Source organism: Ictidomys tridecemlineatus, chromosome 2 (genome assembly GCF_052094955.1).
Source record: "Ictidomys tridecemlineatus isolate mIctTri1 chromosome 2, mIctTri1.hap1, whole genome shotgun sequence".
Classification (NCBI taxonomy): Eukaryota; Metazoa; Chordata; class Mammalia; order Rodentia; family Sciuridae; genus Ictidomys; species Ictidomys tridecemlineatus.
In genome coordinates, this window is record NC_135478.1 from 68,915,188 (window position 1) to 68,934,737 (window position 19,550).

Below are 19,550 nucleotides of genomic sequence, written 5' to 3' on the forward strand. Positions count from 1 at the left end.
TTCACAAATGAAATGATTTTAGTAACTAAATTCAAACACAACTTGCTGGAGAGAACTTCTAAAACTTTTGAGATACAAAAGTATACTTGAATCAAGGGACAGTATTCTCTACACAACCTGTATATGGGCAGCTACCTTGGGCTTTGCTACAGAAGTGGTACAATCAATCAGATGGATGTAAGGAGAGGCAACTATGGGTGGGTTCAGAACTGCTCAGATAAACTATGTAGAATGCATTATAACTTACTAATAGAATAAATACAAAAAAGGCTTTAGAGGGAAAACTACTGTTGCTTTGAATAAAATAATAAATCTGCCTTTTCTTGAAAATCTATCTTCCTAGCTGACATCACCTTTATTTAAATGCTATTTTAAAATTAGAAGTTAAGTAACTTCAGCATTGCCTTGTGTCCTGTAGAGGTTGAAAGATACATTCAAAATGTGTTTGTGACTTAAATTTTATTTTACATGGTTAAAAATGGCATAAGCTATTATATGGTTTTCCTCTTACACACAGCTGCTGCTTCTAATATTAAATGGAGGTTATGTAGATAGAATTTGAGTCCTTTAGGAAGAATTCATTTTTATTCTGAGTTATCTTCAGTAGTTTAGAGATTTTGTTTCACAGAGATTTTGTTTCACACTGAAGCTTTTGCCCCTATTTTGAGAATACTTAGGGGACATAAAAAAACAATGATATGTTATGTTCTAGGTTTCAACAATCCTATTACTTTCTAGAATTTAAAAGAATGGAAGAATATGGTCTAGCAGTAAACAAAAGTATCAGGCTTTTATAATTTTATTTAAATCTTAAACCTCTTAAAATGTACTGTTAAAATTGCCGTAATTAAAATTACAGTTCTGGAGAGCTAGTTCTTAGAAACATTGTTTTAAAAACAGTAGTTACAGATCCAGGACTTGCTTTAATTGTTTTTTAAATAAAATATGTTTGAGTATCTATCAAAAAAAAAAGAATTTAATTCAGCCGGTAGTTGCTGAGTAAAGACATTATAAGCCTTAGAGTTTCATTCATTCTTAGAGGATTATACTTTTCTAATTTTTTTTATCATATTCCTTGAAAATCAGTGGGAAGGTATGGGAAAGAGAAGAGTGTGTTGTGTACATTTTTAAAAAGAAATTTCCTTATTTTTTATAGACACAACATACCACCTTATATTTTACTGTTACAATGCAATAATGGCAAAAGCAGTAGCTCTTGCTACTAATGTAAACTCATTCTCAGAAAAGCATTCTCACATGGACAGTGGTTAGAAAAAAGTACATGAATGTGCTACAAAAATAGAGCCACAAGACTTCTCACAAGTAAAAGAAATCCTCTGTAGAAGTCCACAGTTGACCAAGGTCCAGCCTCCTTAACAGTGAGCAACAGGGAATATGCTGCCAAGTCACTATCTTCAGTTCTGAGAGTGTGTTTACATGCTTCCCCAATGGCACAAAATCTCATGACGATCCAATGAATCAACAGACACTTGGGAAATATTAATAAACAATTTTTATGAACTATTACAACAAAGAACTTCAGCAAGAAGGAAAATGATGTTTATGATCTTTGAGTAAACATTTTTAGCCCAACAGTCTCTGCGACCAGATATTGAAAGAGAAAAAAAAAATCAAGCTTATAAAACACCATTTCTCTGTTATCAACTGGAATACACTAATAATAGAATAATGGAAATACATGTTCTTAAAGCATTTCCACAGGAAATGTCCATAATTATGACATTCTAAATCATTTAGCAATTGTATATGCTACATTAACTAAAACAAAGGTATTCCTTATTGCACATTTTTAAATTGGAAGGATACTCTAGCTTAAGTGGGGGATATTTAGGGGGAAAATATTTTGGCTCAAAATGTATACTGCACCAAGGCAGCTTCATTCTGAAAACATAAACCATTTAAAATAAACTTTTATATTTTGAAGCCAATAATCCTTTAACTCTGACTAAGTGTCAGAGGTTAATTTTATGGGCCCTGTTTTTAAGGCCTGTGAACAGCCCTCACTACTCTTGAGAATTAGGTGGAGTTTCATCTTTAAAGCCTGAAGGCATTAAGTCTTTTGCAGCAGGTGGTGGCCCATAGTCTTGGGGACCATGAGTTGGAGGTGGTAATGGGGCACCAGGAATGAAGTACTCTCTTGGGCCAAATGAGCCTAAAGGTCTAAATGGTGCTGGTGCAGGTCCTGGAAAAAAATCACGAGGGTCAAAAGGCAAATCCCATTTTCCAGGTGTAACACCTGGTGCATATTCTCTGAAGCCTATTGGTGGACGCATACCAGGACCTGGAAAATAAAAAGGAAGTTATGTAAATACCAGAAATTTCTGAACTAGGGTGATTTCAAGTATGTTAATATAGTCTTTAATTTCTCCCAAGCCTAGAACATCAGCTGGTGAACATCCTGACTTGCCAGATGAGGCAAACTGAGATGGAACAAGTTTAGGTTATAGCCTTTGACCAACCAGCCATGAAGCAACATATTAAGGATTTAACATGGCTCTACCTAGCTCCAGGCTTGTCTTTTTTGTTTCCCTACTATATAATTGCAGAACTATTTCTATCTCACAAGAGCTCCATTTATATTTGGAAGTATTACCATGACAAGATGATAGATTATGAAATAAGAACTTTACTACATCAAAGAAATTTTGATAAAAGGAAATCTCACTATCTATTACTGTATCCATTAAAAATTCATGAAGTATTTCAGCATGGACTTTACACATGCCATCAGAATCAAGGTGCACGCATGCCCTCCTGGAAAAGGCCTTCCACAGCCACCTAATTAAACCAGGAACATTTATTAGGTAACTGTTAAATCCTCTTTAACACTTCCCTCTGACTTTTTTCAAGTTAAGGAGGGTTTGACTTTTCCTTTTCTATATTCTATAACCTACTGCTTATGCTTCCATTATGGGTGATTACAAACTTTATGTTATAGGATTTTCATATCTGTGACAAAATTTTAAGTTATGGCATGCGTCTCATCCACCTTTCCATCTATTGCAGTGCATATCAACAGATTTTCAACAAACATCTGCAGAAGTAATATTTCTGGCTTTTCTGTATATAGCCCCTTATCCTTGTCTATGAGAGATAGCTATTGCCTATCTCAGTATAAGATTATGTAGTGTCCCATATGTCCCAGAAAACTGGAGGAAAAGTTAAAATGTACTCAGCTTTATCCTTTCATTGTTAAGACCTGAGATAGCAACCAACTGTTTTAGCAAGCAATAGAAGTGGAAGATGAATGTGATTTATAAGTCAATCACTACTGTTCAGATCATCATACCAAATGGTGGAGGAATTGGCCGAGGCCCAAAAGGCCCACCGAGCTGAAGTGGCGGTCCATACCAAATGGGAGGTGGTGGAGGCCGTCCCATCGGGGGTCCCATGAAGGGTACCCCTGAGAAAGGAGGGGGCCCTTTCATAGCCATATGAACCTGCAATTTAAGATTTGAAAGCAGTTAAAAGTTTTAAAATTCCTATGTATTAAGACAAAGTACCAATACCTATAAAAGCTAAAACCCAAAACCTGTCCAGAGAACACCATCAGTGCAACAAAACTCTACCCACCCCTCCTGTGTATTCCCACTGACAGCTTACAGAAGTTGGAAGGATGCCACAAGAGGGAGCAGTTTGTTACTGATTATATCTGCACAGGAAAGGGAAAGGCAAGAGGACTGGCAGGGGTTATTAACAGAGGTGATTTCTGACCAGTATGTCATGCTGTATTCACTACAATCTATTTCAAAGGGAGTCCCCCCATCCCCATCACTTCCCTTTTATCACAATAGCTCATTACTTCCATATTAAGAATGAACAGAATAAAATGAAAAATCCATTCTCTACTCATGTAATAATAGCTACTATTCTACTATATCTTCAGTAAGTCTTTCATATATTATTCAACCTCTGAGATCTTTAAGTAGACTGTCTTGTTTTAAATAAGAGGGAACAAAAGCAAATGGGATATCATAATTTGTTGAAGGCCACACTGCATATTAAAGAACTCAATCCCAGGTTTGCCTCCAAGCCATGCTTTTTCCCACCTCTATTCCTCTCTAACAATGGGTCTTTGCTCTCTTTTAAATTTTCTACTACAAAGGGGTTTGGGGTCTTATCTAAGCTGCCCTTAGATTTCTCCAGAGATGTATATTCCTGGAATATATATACACTGGAACTTGAGAAGTATTTTCCATCACAGTGCTATATACACAAATTAGGAAGACAAGCCTTTAATATTTACTTTCATTTACTGTACACCATTTGAGATATTTATTTATCATTTCCTATGAGTAGTGGGTTTGAAACTAAACAATTAAAAATTTATTTTATTATAGAGCTGCAGAAGACTTACTAGATATAATAGCAACACAGTTACAAGAGAATACACTTATGTGAACAAATGAGACCATTTCTTGGGACTGGCTCAAGAGGTCATTTCAGATGATCATTGTTTCACAGAAAATCTGATACCAATCTAATTCAAATCACTCAAAATAGGGTTTGCACAAATGGAGGAATTCTTAAATAACATTCTTCCAAACAAAAATAAAAATGATGAATTATATAATTTATAATGAATTTACTTTGCCTTAGAACATTCAACACAAAACACCATATAAAGTTAGAGTGATAACTTTTCACATTCTGTAGTTCATTATAGTTGTACACACTTAAGCAACATTCCCAAGTTAAAGAGAAAAGTAAGCTCAATATTGCATGCAGTTTAAAGCAAACAAGATCAGTGTCATGCTCTGAATATCCTTCCCATAAATGCACAGAATAAAACCCAATTCAGTTCTCAACCTCTAAGTACTTACTCCAACTGGATGCTCAGTCAAAGAAGTAAGGGTGGAGACTGAGGGGGTCTCAGGTTCTTGGGGAACAGTTTGCTTTTTAAAAAACAAATGGGATAGTACAAATAGAACACAAAGAAGGATAAAGCAAAGAGCAAGTACTGTAGGAAAGCTACATGTTCCTGCATGACCACATGATTCACAGTAACTACAGAACTTACCTTGCCCTCATTCGTCACCTTAGCTGGAGAAGAACTTCTGGAGCTGCTGTTCATGTGAGCTGGACCACATCCTGAATCTGTTAGAGATCAAAGAATGGATTCAGACTATTCTAACATGAAAAGAATAAAAATCCTCCATCCACAATTACAGATTCTTTGAAATTACTTGGTCCCTTTACCAGAGGCAACGGGTTTCCCAGATGCCTCAGAAGACCAGTACGAGGTAAAGGTCCATCCATTGACCTTGGGAAAGAAAGATCAGAGCCCTTGTATGTATTTTTCAGAAGAAATAAACCACTGGTGGACAGGTCAGGGTTCAACAATAACTAGAAAGCAACATGAAAAATGGGTTGCCCAGGGGTTGGTGTCATAGCTCAGTTGTAGAGTGTTTGCCTAGCATGTGTGAGGCACTGGGTTTGATTCTCAGCACACATTTAAAAAATAAATAAAGATATCATGTCCACCTACAATTAAAAATATTTTTTTAAATGGGTTGCCCAATACGTAAATCACAATTTATGAAGAGACTTAAGTAAAATAAAGAACTGCCTTGGGTTGATAGAACAGGAGATTAATAAGTACTGGTCCTAAACTTTAAGCTATAGACTTAAAGTATGTGTAGGCTGGCTTTTCTTTAGTCTGTATAACCTGACTTCCAATCTTACCAAGACTACAGTCCTATTTAGAATTTGAAATAAGATTCAGTATTTCATGTTGGAAATATGTATGCTACATAAAGTTTAAGGCTACTTTTATAATATTTGGGAAAAGAACACCATAGAGATTTAATTTAAAGATAAAGGTTTACACTTCGCAGTGTAAAATTTAAAAGAAAAAAACAATACAGGGACCTCCAGGGAAAAAAATGCTTTCTATTCTAGAACAGATTTTCCAGAAAACATTCACTAAGATAAAGTAAGAAATTATCTTCTATATATTGTACAGGCCCAAATTCAATGTTTTCATTAGATATTCAAAAGGGGGAAAAAAAAAACCTTGAAGCAGTTTACTATAAAGCAACATGTGAATGCTCACTAAATCCGTTTCTAGGCATATCTTTTTGATTAAGAGTAGCAGAAGGTGGAGAAGGGGAACATTCTCCACCACTCATGGGGGATGGACCAAAAGAGCCATTATGGCTCAGTGGACCTAAAGACAACAATGCCGTGTTACTACTTTAAGGCAGCCTTCTCCCTGACACCAACCCTCACCTCCTGCTTTAGCAAATCATTCAGATTATTTCATAACCATTACACACAGAAATAAAAAGTAATTTACATACATTTGCACCAAGAAATAAAATAGCTCCTTTTACAAAGTGCCCCCTACCTCTCTGAGGAGGATTTTGTAAATCTGGTCTTCCCAGCATAGGTTTTACAATCCCGGGTTCATCTTGACGCACTGCAATCTTTTGGGTCATTTCCAATAGTCTTGAATATTGAGAAAGAATGGACTGAATTATGAAACAGCAATCTATTCCTTCATAGATAATATCTAGCATAACCTTAAAACACTATAAAACATATAGGAAGATACCAAAATCACATACTTCTGTCTCAAATTAGCAACTTCCCTTTTCTCTTCAGCTATAGCTCTTTCTGCAGAACGAGCTTTGAGCTATTAAAGAGAAAATATTCAAATTCAGTTGCAGTAGGCTATGCTCAAAATAAAGAAAAGGGGGAAAAAATCTTACCCAATTATCATGAGCTTTCTTCTCATGCATAGCAATCTGAAAAAGACAATACATTAAAAAATATGTTTTTAGGGACTCATTATAATAGCCTATAATTGTCTGTATTAGATATCAAGAAATTCTGCAACTACAGGACAGTATTAATTACTACCTGGTTTTTAAACGAGTGCTTGGTTTTCTGTAATGCTTCTTCCATCTCTTCAATTCTCCGCCTAAGAATTACAACAATTGAATAACATTTGAAACATTTCTGACCATTTTCCCTTTATTCCATCAGCTATACTTTTAAAGATTTTATCATACATAAGAAAAACATTTCTATAGTTATATGAATCCAGTGTGATCAAAACTAATACTACAGGCCAGGTGCAATGCCACATGCCAGTAATCCCAATGATTGGGAAGCTGAGGCAGGAGGATCACAAGTTCGAGGTCAGTCTCAGCAATTAAGTGGGAACCTATGCAACTGAGACCCTGTCTCAAAGTAAAAAAAAAAAGGTCTAAGGATGTAGCTTAGTAGTAAAGCACCAAAAATAAATAAATAAATAAATAAATAAAATAAAGACCCAATACTAATAACTTCTTTATCATTTAATTGCTAGAGATTCTGAATGATAAATTATAATTTCCTTAACTGTTCATCAGTGTGTTCTCAAGTAATTCTGCTAGAAATATCTTCCTCCTTAAAACTTTTTTTTTCTTTTTTTCAAATTATATCCATAAAAGATTTCCAAGGTCTATCAAATGCCACACTTTTGTGGGTCTTGATACATCACACAGCAAACTGATTTCTTAAAGAATTACTACAACATACAAAACCCCCAGAACTGTTTGCATTGACCAAGTTCCCTATGGTCTTGCCCATTGGGTATAAGTAAATTTTTGTTAACATTTTTCATTTGTAAAGTTGAAATTTATTTTTTCTCCTGTGTGAATTGAATGTATTCATATCCTCTCGTTATTTATACTTCCATGCTATTTTCTTCTATCTACATAATGTAAAAAAAGATTAAAAAAGAAAACCACCACTAGTTTATTAGACATTGACACCCTCCTTTAGAAACTGAACTCACTTGTAATTTTTAACTTCCTGTACAGCGGAAACCACCTTTTCATCTGCAGCTGACAGCCGCTGCTCTTTTTCTAGTCTCTCATATTCTTCTTGGCTCACTTTCCTAAAATAAAGCCAGTTATCAAATCAAAAGTTTCTTTCTGTGAATATCACTTCCCACAATTCTATAAAATGCTTAGGCACATAAAATAGGAATTCAAACCTGCAATTTCGTAAATCAAACTCTGGCAAATCACTTACATTTTCTAATTTTTCCTCTTAATTCTCTATTTACCAGTAAATAAAATAAATGTGAAAACAACATGTGCCCCAAGGGCAAGTCTCCTGTGTGTAAGATAATAAAAACTCACTTTACTTCAATGTGGAAGATCAGGACTGATAAACCTAACATAATTAAACATATTAGGATAAAGCAAGGGATAATTCTTTTCTCGTTTCTGCCATGGGTAGGACACTAAGTATATCTTTGTCATGGAGGAACTCTTTTCTCAATCCAAGACTGGTACCATAATAAAGATATAGTCAATCAAAGAAAAAATCTTCTAGAATATGTCTTTTAGCTATGCAATTAGCCACAGAACATTTTTCACACTTTAGATATATATTTCAAAAGAATTGCAATTAAGCAAAAAGACAAATCTGCTTTTTGATAATGTCTGTCAACCAGAAAAAGAAGCCAAACTGCCCCACCATCAGAGTATTATCTACTGACAAGTTTTAACTCTGATCATGAAACTCAAGATGTTCATCTACTGAGACAAAGGTAGCCACATTTAATGATTTTAAAAATACTATTTTCTGCTATCCTTGTACTACTTTAGCCATAGTTCCAATTCAAAAGATAATTAACTTGAAACTTAATTTTCCATAAATCAGAAGAACTATAGTAAAAAAGGATTATTGATACCAAATAGAAAAAGGGGATTATATATTCTTATATAGCTTCTCATTTAATTCTTCAGCAAGTATTTTATGAGTGGCTATAATATACTAGTTACCTTGTAAGATGCTAAAGAATAAAAGAGCTCACTGTTTCAGGTATAAATGACGCCTAAAGGAATAATAATTTTCCCCACTGGCTTAAGAAGGAATATGGAGAAAACTGAATCTTGAAGGACAGAGAGAATTTTGTTTCCAATTACCAAAGAGTTAGTCTGAGAGCACTAAGAACAATCAAAACATCTTTATAAGAATATAAAATTGTGTTTGAAAGGATACAAGCTAAAAAGGCAGTGAAGATATATGTATGTGGCCAAGATCCATTAGAAAAAGGAATCTCAGAATTACAAGTAAAGCTGGCACTTTAAGGTACTTTTCTCCTAGGTTTACCCACATATTGAAGATAACACAAAGATATAATGAGTCTGAACTAAGCCTTCATCAAATTCCTGGGCTTAGAGGAAAAAAGAAGTGTTTGGGGCTACAAATAAAGGGACCCTTAATAAAAGCCCTAGCCTTTGAGTTTAGATTAGAAAGTACTGCACACTTAAGTGATGAACAGGCAAAAAATCCAAAAGGAACAATACTGAAACATTGAAAAGACAAGTCATTTTTGAATTATCTTAATTGCTGACTAAGTTTGAAGTGACAATCTTACTCAAGTAACCTCAACACTTTTCTATAAGAAGATAACTTCATCTTAGTTCCTCAAATTTCATGTATAATTATCACAACAATGTTAGCCAATCAAAACTGACCAGGCACTCCATAAGACAAAATTCTGTGAGAAAAAATCCCACAGAAAAGGAAACCACCTAATGGGGTTAACCACACATGTTTTAAAATCACTGTGCTTTATATAGTCAAAAAAGTAAAGTCAAGATTATGAATTTCAGGTCTGGGAATATAGTTTAGTTGGTAGAGTGCTGCCTTGCATGCACAAGGCTCTGAGTTCAAACCCCAGCACCACAAAAGAGGAAAAAAAAGATTATGAATTTTGTCAAAGGATTAGAAACTATAAAACCGAGAAATAGTTGGGTGTGGTGACCTACATACAGTCGAAGATACTTGGAGGCAGAGGCAGAATGATGAGATTAAAGATAGCTTGGAAAGCAGTAAGACACTAGTCCCTTATGAGAAAGAGCAAGGAGTCTGGGGAGGTAGCTCAATAGTAGAGCACATGGCTCAAGGTCCTGGGTTTGAGCTGTAGTACTGAAATAGGACTGGGGTTGTGGCTCAGTGGTGAAGCACGTGCCCCACATGTGTGGGGCACTGGGATCAGTCCTCAACACCACATAAAATAAATAAAATATTGTGTCGGGCTGGGGATGTGGCTCAAGCAGTAAGGCGCTCGTCTGGCATGTGTGCAGCCCGGGTTCAATCCTCAGCACCACATACAAACAAAGATGTTGTGTCCGCCAAAAACTAAAAAATAAATATTAAAATTATCTTTCTCTCTCTTAAAAAATCCTATAAAAAATAAAATAAAATATTATGTCCATCTACAACTAAAATAATATTTTAAACCCTGAACTTTTTAAAATCCTAAACTCAATGAATGATTTTAACAACAGATTTGGGAAGTAAAATAAATCCTACCGCTTTTAAGACAGGTCAGAAGAAAATATCCAGAAGAAGTAAATCCAGAATGTAGGAGGCAGGGGAAATCAAATTCTAATATGCATTATTATAATCAGAAGAGAGAATGAGGTAAAATCAACATTTAGAAAAAGACTCGAAAATTCAAGAAATGTTTAATGGTCCCAAGCAACATAACTGCAAGAGGAAAAAGTGGGTGGGGTGGGGAAAACTACACCTAGGCACTTCCCAATACAACTGTTAAAAAAAGAGAGAAATGACTACAGGAACTAGGGGAGGGAGATAAGACCAAACAACAATGATAATGGACTCCTTAAAGAAAAAAAATTAAAACAGATGGTAATTAATTGGATATTTTCAAATTGCTAAAACTAAGTAACAGTCAAAATTCAGTAGCCAAAAGAAAGATCCTTTAAAAATGGAAACTGGTTTTAACTCTAATCATGAAGTTCATGTCAACCTAATACAGATTATAAAGGTAGCAATATTTAGTGGATAAAATACTGTTCTCTGTTTATCCTTGTACTACTTTGATACACTAATCAAATCTATCATTAAAGGACAATGTTCAAATAGAATGAAAATAATTTCAACTAAGAAACCAACAGTGTAGAATGCAGAACTACAGAAACTTTAAATATGTGTATAAATTGAATGAATGTCTTGTGGAGTTCACAGTATATGAAGTACTAACATAAGATGCCACAACAGTTATCTGATTCAGGAGCTACTTAAAGCCCATAAAAACAAGTAATAAACCTATTAATCTATGTCAGGTTTTTATTAAATCCAGAATATATACCAAGGCCTTTAAATTATGAGAAGATGAATAAAATTATAATTATATAATTATAATTCCATTATAATTTATGATTACATCAAGCTTATACAGGTGATGAGGAAAATAATTAAAAATATTTAAACTATTAAAAAGATACAAGGAAGAAAAAAAGAACAGGTCATCAAATAGAAAGCAAATTCTTCATAAACCACAGGCACATATTGACATGGACAGACTTATATTTTAGAAAGTCCACTCAAGCGGCTATAGAGAAAATTACTAAGAATTTGAAATAAATTATATAAAAAATATAAATAATGGAGAATGAAGACAGATGACCTAGGTTAGAAACAGAAAAGATGACACAGGCATGAACTAACATAGTACATGGGGATGAGAAAAAAAGAGTACAAACCACAGATGATGACTGAATGAATTTTGGAGGAGTTGAGGAAAATAGTGCTACAATTTAACTGCATTACAAAGAAAATTAATTGCCATTTAGGTCATTCATATTACTTGTAGGGACAGAGAAAACAAGTGTTCTTTTGAAAAAAAAAGTGATAAAATGAGAAATGTTTCTTTGAAACAGGCCAGGCATTTAGAACTGGCCTGAACAAAAATTTGAGATTCTAAAAAGGTCGCTTGGAGATCACAGAATTTTAGAAAAGTTAATGGAAAGGTTTCAATATTTAATGCATTAATTAGGCAACAGAAGTCAAAATACCTAAAAATAGTTAGGTCTATAAGAAGGTCTGTCTTTGCTTTAACAAGATATATATATATCTTGTTAATAAATCAGGTGCAAACAAATAAAATCTGACACAAAAAAAACTATTTTTAGAGAATTCAAGTATTTTTGTGGATTAAAAACTTCAAATGAACTTCCAAAAAATAACTAGCTCCACACTGAGAAGATTAATATATAAATATATACTACAAACAAGTACTTCTGTAATCATAACTCCTAAAATCCTTGCCACAGTTCAATTTTTAGTGTGAACATCTGAGATACTCAAGTCCAAAACTTGTACCATCAATAAGTAAATATTATTCCTTTTTGAAGTTTTTATTCTACTAAAACATGTCATTCCAAAACACTCAGTATTTTTAAAGGTCCAGAGTTAGAGATACAAGTTCAAAATATTAGAATTACATAACTGATCACAATGAAAGGAAATTAAAATAAATAGTGGGATCATAGAAAGGGTCTAGATCTTTGAGAGGTATTTCCACATCAGTGACTGTTAATACCAGTTTACCACTTCTTGCCTTCATATGAATTTGACAATTGATTATGATGTCCTCACAGCCTTAGTTTATGGTTCCAACTACCTCAGGACTCTTAAGACTGATGATGGAAAGAAAAATGCAACTTATAGGAAACAAAACACAAAGGAAAAAAGACAAATCTCTACTAGATAAAATTATCTGTTAGTTCACACAATGATAACAATAACAAATAATGGAAATCTTACTTTTTTAGTGCCATCTCATTTTGCTGGTAGAGTTCATTTAAAATCTCCACTTTCTGCCTAAGAGTTTTGCATTCCTCTTCCAGTCCAACTTTAGAAGACCGTAGTGAATTGCAGTCACTTTCTAATTTCTTTATTTGGTCTGTAAAGGATAAAACAGCTTATCTCTATATGTGTACAAGGACTTAAGAACTTGTTTGAGGGAGTAGTGCCAAGAAAAGTAAGAAGCATGAAAGCAAGAAGCCATTCTTTATCTTTCCAATAAATTTTTAAGTCTTTCCAACATGGCAATTTCTTCTCAAGAAGAACCCACCTTCTAGATTACATTTTGTGGACATCGAGGCTCTTAGCTTAAGTTGTAAAAGTTTTAGATCCTCTTCAACTACTGATATTGTAGTTTTTGTCTAAAAATTGCAGAAAAGAGAGGTATTCTTAAAAGTGAGGCACAGGAAGAATTCACAGGTACTATGGGACTCTTACAAAAAACTATACCTGAGAGACATCCATCATCTGCTTAATTTGATCTTTGATCTTCTCGTTCCGATCACCTAAAAAACAAAAGACTTTAGCTTTTTCTTTCCTTACTTTTAACTCTATATTCTCCTAACTTCCCTAAACTAAAGAATGATTGTGTTCAAACACTGGAAGAAAAAAATCAATTAAATAATTATACTGATTAGACTAATGACTTTTAAGAGAATTGCAAGCTTAGATTTAAAAAAAAAAAAAAGAGAGAGGTGAATTTCAGACTGGGGTTGTGGCTCAGTGGTAGAGTGCTCACCTAGCATGTGTGAGGCACTGAGTTTGATCCTCAGCATAAAAATAAATAAAAGTACTGTGTCTGTCTTAAAAAAAAAGGTGAATTTCTAGTTTGCACAACTAAAATGTTATCTATGCTATTCTTGTAAGATAAAAGCTTTTCTTCTCTCTCAGATCTATCTTCACCTGGGCAATAAGTGTCTTGTTTAGAAAGATTCAATCCTCTATTTTCTCCCTGAATCTACTACCAGGTGTGGTTTGAAATACTTGCTATGTAAGCAATATCCAACTTGGGAGAAAACATCTGGAAATATTTTCCTCATCAGTAAACACTGTTACACTCCCTCTCTAGCTTTCTGATAGTCTCTAGCCTCTGTTCTCACAGCCTTAGTTTATGGTTCCAACTGCCTCCGGACTGACTGTGGACCTTAAAACCACAGAGCCATAGAGATGATGAGTATCAAAATCAAGTATCATCTGCATAAGTTAAGAAATAAATTTCTCTTACTGTACAATGTTCAATACTTAGAGGTATAGGATATGACTATTGTAGCTGCAGTGTACTTACTAGTTTTCAATAGGATAGAAAAAGTCAGTGTTCTTCACATGCCTATTGCTACATTATACCCCAACAACCCACCTCTGCCAATGCAACAGACATATCTATAGATCCAGTGATATGTGTCTACAACCCTGAAGCTTAAGAAGAAATTAAGCCAGCTGAAAAGTGGCATCTGTATACTTAATTAAAGACAGGAAAGCAAAAAAGGATTCAACCTCCCTGAGACTGATCTTACCTGCTAACTCTCCATTGGTTAATTCATCTGACTCATCTCGACTTTGATCCTCAGATTCAGATTCACATTGAAACCGATTCAACTGTTTGATGTGATTAGTCAAAGCCTAGAAAAGAAGCAAAAGGTTGGAAGACTCTCGATTTTAATTCAGAAGATTTCAGGAGAATTCATGAGATGAAACATGTATTTGGAGTATAAACTTACATGAATAGTATCATCTTTTTGACTAAGAGCTACTTGTAAATCTTTCTGGGTCTTCTCAAATGATTTCATTTGTTCACTGAGCTCAGCGTGTGATGTACTCCAGTCTTTTACTTCCTGCTGCAACTGAAAAGTCAAAACACATGAATTCCTATGGGTTAGGGAGGGGTTTCTGCACTGGATATATCAGGACTACAAGACTTAGAGAAATAGAGAGCCATACTCCTTGGTGGCCTGCCTCAATCGAGGGGGTTGAGACCTTGGTTAAGGAAGAGGGCAGAGTGGCCCCAACTCTCACAGCTGCAGTAAGAACATCAGAGCTATCAGGAAGTTGACCCTGTTTATTGCATTCCCCAGAAAATTGCTGCCAATTCAAATAATTTATCTCCAGCAGGAATGGCTGGGCACATATGACTGTCTCCTAAATTTAGATTCCTTATCATGTAATCTTCCCTTGGCCGGTGAATCAGTAACTATTCAAAAGAGGATCATAAAATACTTAATTTTCTGGTTTAAAAAGTTTCTTTGAGGCTATGCAAGTTAATAACTGATTGACATTTGATAAGGAAAGCAATAATCCAAAAATCCAAAACAGATGGAGACCATACATATGCACTCAATTTGGGGAGCATTGTTTAAACTTTGAATATCTAGAAAAGGTCCTACATGAAAATTCCTTACCTCAGAAACAGATCCAAGAAAGATACAAGATAATGATATTCACTTCTCTAGTTTACATTATGTATGACATCAAATTTTCTTTACCTGCTCTTTCTCCTTCTTAAGCATGGTATTTTCTTTCTGAAGCTGACAGCATTTCAACTTCACCTTCTCTTCACGAAGCTTAGCTTCAGTAAGGAGAATTTGAAGCTAATGAAAAACACTACAGTTAGTGAATTAATTCCAAAGAAGAAACAAAGTTATACTTTCCCAAACAAGACATCATATAGTTCTCATTTTTTGCACATTTTAGCACACCTCAAATTTTTGGTCCGCAACAAAACTAAGATGTAGTACTAATACCCGTTAGCAATAGTTGGCAGCTTTACCTCTGAAAGTTCAGAAGTATTTACTGAAATGACATCTTTAAGCTTCTCTATAGATTTCTTATTTTCCATTATCTGCCAGGTGAAAACAGAACACAAAATATGCATTAGGATTTCAGTAGAAATACGAATATATATCTGTGTGTGTGTGTGTGTGTGTGTGTACGTACACATACATATATATACTAAAAAAGATAAACACAACAAAATTTTTGTCAAGCCATCCCATTACATTTCAGGTAAATGCAGGGGATCCAGCTTTGGACTAAGCAAAAAATCAAGAACTGAAAGAGATGAGGGAAAATGAAGTCATAAATATTTCATGGCATCCACAACCTTACTGTTTATGAGATAACCAGAAAAAAAGTTCAAAGTATAGAAAATCATAATGCAATAAGTAAATAAAATGTTTTAAAGCATAGAAAATTAACTAATTAATTACTGTTTCAAGTAAACCAGTTCAAATTAGTAATTTTTTTTCTAGTGATAGAGAAAAAAATTTCCCAAGATCATTTTTAAAATTTTCTTATCTGAAGTAAAAAATGATAAAATTTAAGGAAGAATAGACTAATCTCACATACAGAAGAATTCCAAAAAAATTATAAAGATACTTGCTCCTTAAGGAAGTGGACATAAATCTGCAATCTTTGTTTGCAATGCCTGGGATTGAATCCTGGGCCTCATGCATGCTAGGCAAGTGCTCTACCATGAGCTGCATCCTGAGCTTGTAACTCTTCATACTTTAACTGTGGGCTGTGCATGGTAACTTCCAAAGAATACAATATGAAAAGGATTGGAAAGAATTTTTACAGTGGAGAAATCTGATAAATACTACCTCAGCTAGGTGATCAAGCTTACTTGGGGGTAGGATATTTCAGAACACACTCTCTACCATCTTTTGCAACTTTTATGTAATTACAGAAACTTATAGAAATTGAAAATGAAATATGTAAGTAAAAATTTTTTAAGTTGTTGTATCAGTACTTAAAAGTTCCACAAAATGGGCAGAAGTGGGTTCAACTTCCTTGACTCCTAATCTTACTTTAGTTAACAGCTGGACTAAGTTCAACTTAACCAATTTTACAAAATATTTCAAAAGCCAAATTGCAGTAATACTTAGCAGCAAAACTCTTACCAAGTCCTGATTCTTAGCTTTCTGTTCTCTCTCAGATTCTAACATAACATGAAGACTTTTAGCTCCCTCATCCAGAAGTTCTTTAGCTTTTTCAAGAAGCTTCATTTTATCCTGGAAAAAAAAGGTGTCAAGATTACTCACTCATTACATTTACTTTTGAGTTTAGAATGTAATTCCCCCCAAAGAAGGGATTTTTACCTTATAATTAGTTGCTTCATCAGAAAGAATCATATTTTGTTTCATGGTCTCTTGGACCTGTTTCTTTGATTCCTTCATCTATGTAAATAAAGTATTCAGAATTAAGATACACAAATTATAGTGCTACCATACAAGTTACTTCCAGACAAGTGACCCTTTCCAGAAGAAAGCAGTACTTAATACATATGACTGTTTAGAATTTGGATGATTTGTAGGAAATAATGAAACAAAAATTTTAAAATATGATTTTTAAATTAAAACAGGTAGGAATGATTCAAGCTAGAACCAAGGGAGAAAGAAACAAAAAAATAATTATACCTTCTGTTCATAATTTGACAATTTCTGCATTAGTTCTTCATTTTCTTTCATGAAATTGTTCACCTTTTTGGAAATTTGCTGTTCATTGACTAAAAGGGGGAAATACACAAGATTATTACAATCACTAAATGAAATTCAATTACTCAATCTACTAAAAGCAAAGACATGTTATATGGTACTATGAGGAAATACTTCTTAGCATAACTATTATGCTTTTAAAAAGCAATCTATGCTTATTAGCAATAAGAGTATAAAAATTATTAGAATTTAAGAAAAATATAAGAACAATGATATTTTGCTGGGTGCAGTGGTGCACACCTGTAATCCCAGTGGCTCAGGAGGCTGAACTAGAAGGATTCCAAGTTCAAAGCCAGCCTCAGCAAGAGCAAGACACTAAGCAACTAAGTGAGACTTGGTCTCTAAATATAAGGGGTTGGCGATGTGGCTCAGTAGAGTGCCCCAGAGTTCAATCCCAGGAACCCCTCCCATCCAAAATGATATTTCAATTTAAGCTTATTTCACAGATGGGAAATATAGTAAAGTGTTGTAGCTTTATATTCCCCCCTTCTCAAAACACTTTCTTTTCCGAAAATGGAATCATTTAATTCTTTGCAAAGAAAAACAGAAATGAAAACATACTGATTCACATTACCATTCTTCAAATTATCTACTCAATTACTTAATTCATGATTAAATCATTAACATAGAAATACTCTTCAAATGTAATACATCTGCATTACATCAATATTCAAAGTTAATCTGCCCCGAATTAAAACTTATCATCATCTCCCTATCCACAATTTATTCCTCCTCTTTATCTCCTATCTCAGAGTTGGAACCATCATCATCTACTATATTATCCATGCTAGCAACCTAGGAATAGTAAAATTTTCAGGAGGTAAAAAAGATAATAGACATTAAAAGTCACTGTATCTACTTCTAACATACATAAAACACACATCAAACACCAATACAAAGGGTTATTACAAGTTTAAGAAACCTAAAAATTTACCTTGATATACTCTATCTTTTACCTAGAAGAGAGAAAAAAGATTAAATTTGATGTCAAACATCTGCTCAATAGAAACAGCATTCCTAAAACAACAGTCAGAATCATAACCAAGTGAGAATTTAATAACATTCTGGTTCAGGATAATAATTTATAGGATTAAAAATAAGTAAAGGTTAACAAGCCTTTTAAATTTAATTGGTAGTGATATTTCATAAATAGCCTCTGACATAAAAACACTAAGATATGTACCTTATTTCACAGCAAAGATGTGTGTATGTGTATGTGTGTGTGTGTGTGTGTGTGTGTGTGTGTATACTCAAAATCATTTACTTGACAATTCTAAATAACCAGGATAAAGTCTAGAAACAATGACTATTCAAAAGAAATCTGAGGAAACAATATTAAATGCATAATCTTTGTACTAAGATATGCCACTTTCACTCACCAGAAAACATCTTAGAACTCCAATTTAAATTTGGCTATTGGCTGAATTTAGAAACTAAGAGGGTACATCATCTTATTTCTGCAAACCACTAAATATATAGCAAGAAATCTGAAAGGAAAGACTGCTTGAAGAAAATGCACAAGCAATAAGAGAAATGACAATTAACATATTCTGGAAAGGACAAAAACAATCGTTTCCAAAAAACAGCAATAAACTACCTGATAATAAAACCTAAGCAGAAATTTTTTTTAAACATCACTAAATTTCTTTGTAACTTAGCATATTACTTGTCCTTTCAAATGTTATAAATGGTGATGGGATATTCAGATGTGTCCACGGATCATCCAGGGGATCTTCGTAACAGGAAATTGCATTCAGAAAACTCCAACACAGAAAAAAATGAACATTTCTTTAATGTCATAGCCTTGCTAACCTTTTACTCAAAATGACAACAGAGGAAAATGGGAAGTAGCATAAAAGCAGTCATCTAAGGTAGGGAGACTAAAGTTTTAAAGTCAAATGCTGAAACTGAGGAGCAACAAGCTAGGAACCACATCCCACATAACCTAGTGAAAAGAGAAACAGGTACCAGGGTTCTTGAAATGAAAGAAACAAGAGAGAGAAATATAAAATGTTTTCATGTTTTTCCCTTCTCTTTATCCTTCTATTTCCTTTTTACTTTTAGCTGAGAAAAAGTTCATTGAGATTAGAAAATTCCTCACAGGAATCCAGGCAAACAATTCTTCTATTTAAGAAGGGAATACTTTTTAAGAGATTTTACACTCAATTGTACAAGGAGAGGAAACTTATCTTAACAATGATATGTCTGAAATAATTAAGAAATCAGAAAAAGAACACTCAGATTTGAAAAGATTTGTATCCAATGCTTTTGGCCTCTTTAACTGTTAGGCTTTTCATATGCAAAGTCCATTTACCTAAAATAATTTTCTTCCAATTATGTTAAATAACTATGAAACAGAATGACCTACAGTACAAACATAAGTATGTATAAGCGCATATATATATATGTGTGTGTATA

General features: G+C 33.9%; 1 protein-coding gene across 20 annotated transcripts in view; it reads right to left on the reverse strand.

The window, feature by feature from the left end:
- Positions 1 to 1,495: 1,495 nt before the first annotated feature.
- Positions 1,496 to 19,550, reverse strand: part of LOC144375138 (transport and Golgi organization protein 1 homolog) — a 111,157-nt gene continuing 93,102 nt past the window's right edge. For 19 of the 20 annotated variants that reach the window (XM_078038700.1, XM_078038716.1, XM_078038712.1 and 16 more), the window contains 19 exons: positions 18,067 to 18,088; positions 17,055 to 17,143; positions 16,737 to 16,814; positions 16,539 to 16,649; positions 15,407 to 15,478; positions 15,123 to 15,227; positions 14,361 to 14,483; positions 14,157 to 14,262; positions 13,093 to 13,148; positions 12,914 to 13,004; positions 12,604 to 12,742; positions 7,808 to 7,909; positions 6,886 to 6,946; positions 6,735 to 6,770; positions 6,591 to 6,658; positions 6,371 to 6,471; positions 5,042 to 5,118; positions 3,311 to 3,461; positions 1,496 to 2,302 (listed from right to left, as the gene is read on the reverse strand). In XM_078038700.1, coding sequence (XP_077894826.1) covers positions 2,025 to 2,302; positions 3,311 to 3,461; positions 5,042 to 5,118; positions 6,371 to 6,471; positions 6,591 to 6,658; positions 6,735 to 6,770; positions 6,886 to 6,946; positions 7,808 to 7,909; positions 12,604 to 12,742; positions 12,914 to 13,004; positions 13,093 to 13,148; positions 14,157 to 14,262; positions 14,361 to 14,483; positions 15,123 to 15,227; positions 15,407 to 15,478; positions 16,539 to 16,649; positions 16,737 to 16,814; positions 17,055 to 17,143; positions 18,067 to 18,088 — 1,866 coding nt within the window. In that variant the 3' untranslated portion in view covers positions 1,496 to 2,024. The remainder of the gene's footprint in view (positions 2,303 to 3,310; positions 3,462 to 5,041; positions 5,119 to 6,370; positions 6,472 to 6,590; positions 6,659 to 6,734; positions 6,771 to 6,885; positions 6,947 to 7,807; positions 7,910 to 12,603; positions 12,743 to 12,913; positions 13,005 to 13,092; positions 13,149 to 14,156; positions 14,263 to 14,360; positions 14,484 to 15,122; positions 15,228 to 15,406; positions 15,479 to 16,538; positions 16,650 to 16,736; positions 16,815 to 17,054; positions 17,144 to 18,066; positions 18,089 to 19,550) is intronic. The other variant, XM_078038710.1, reaches the window with a different exon arrangement.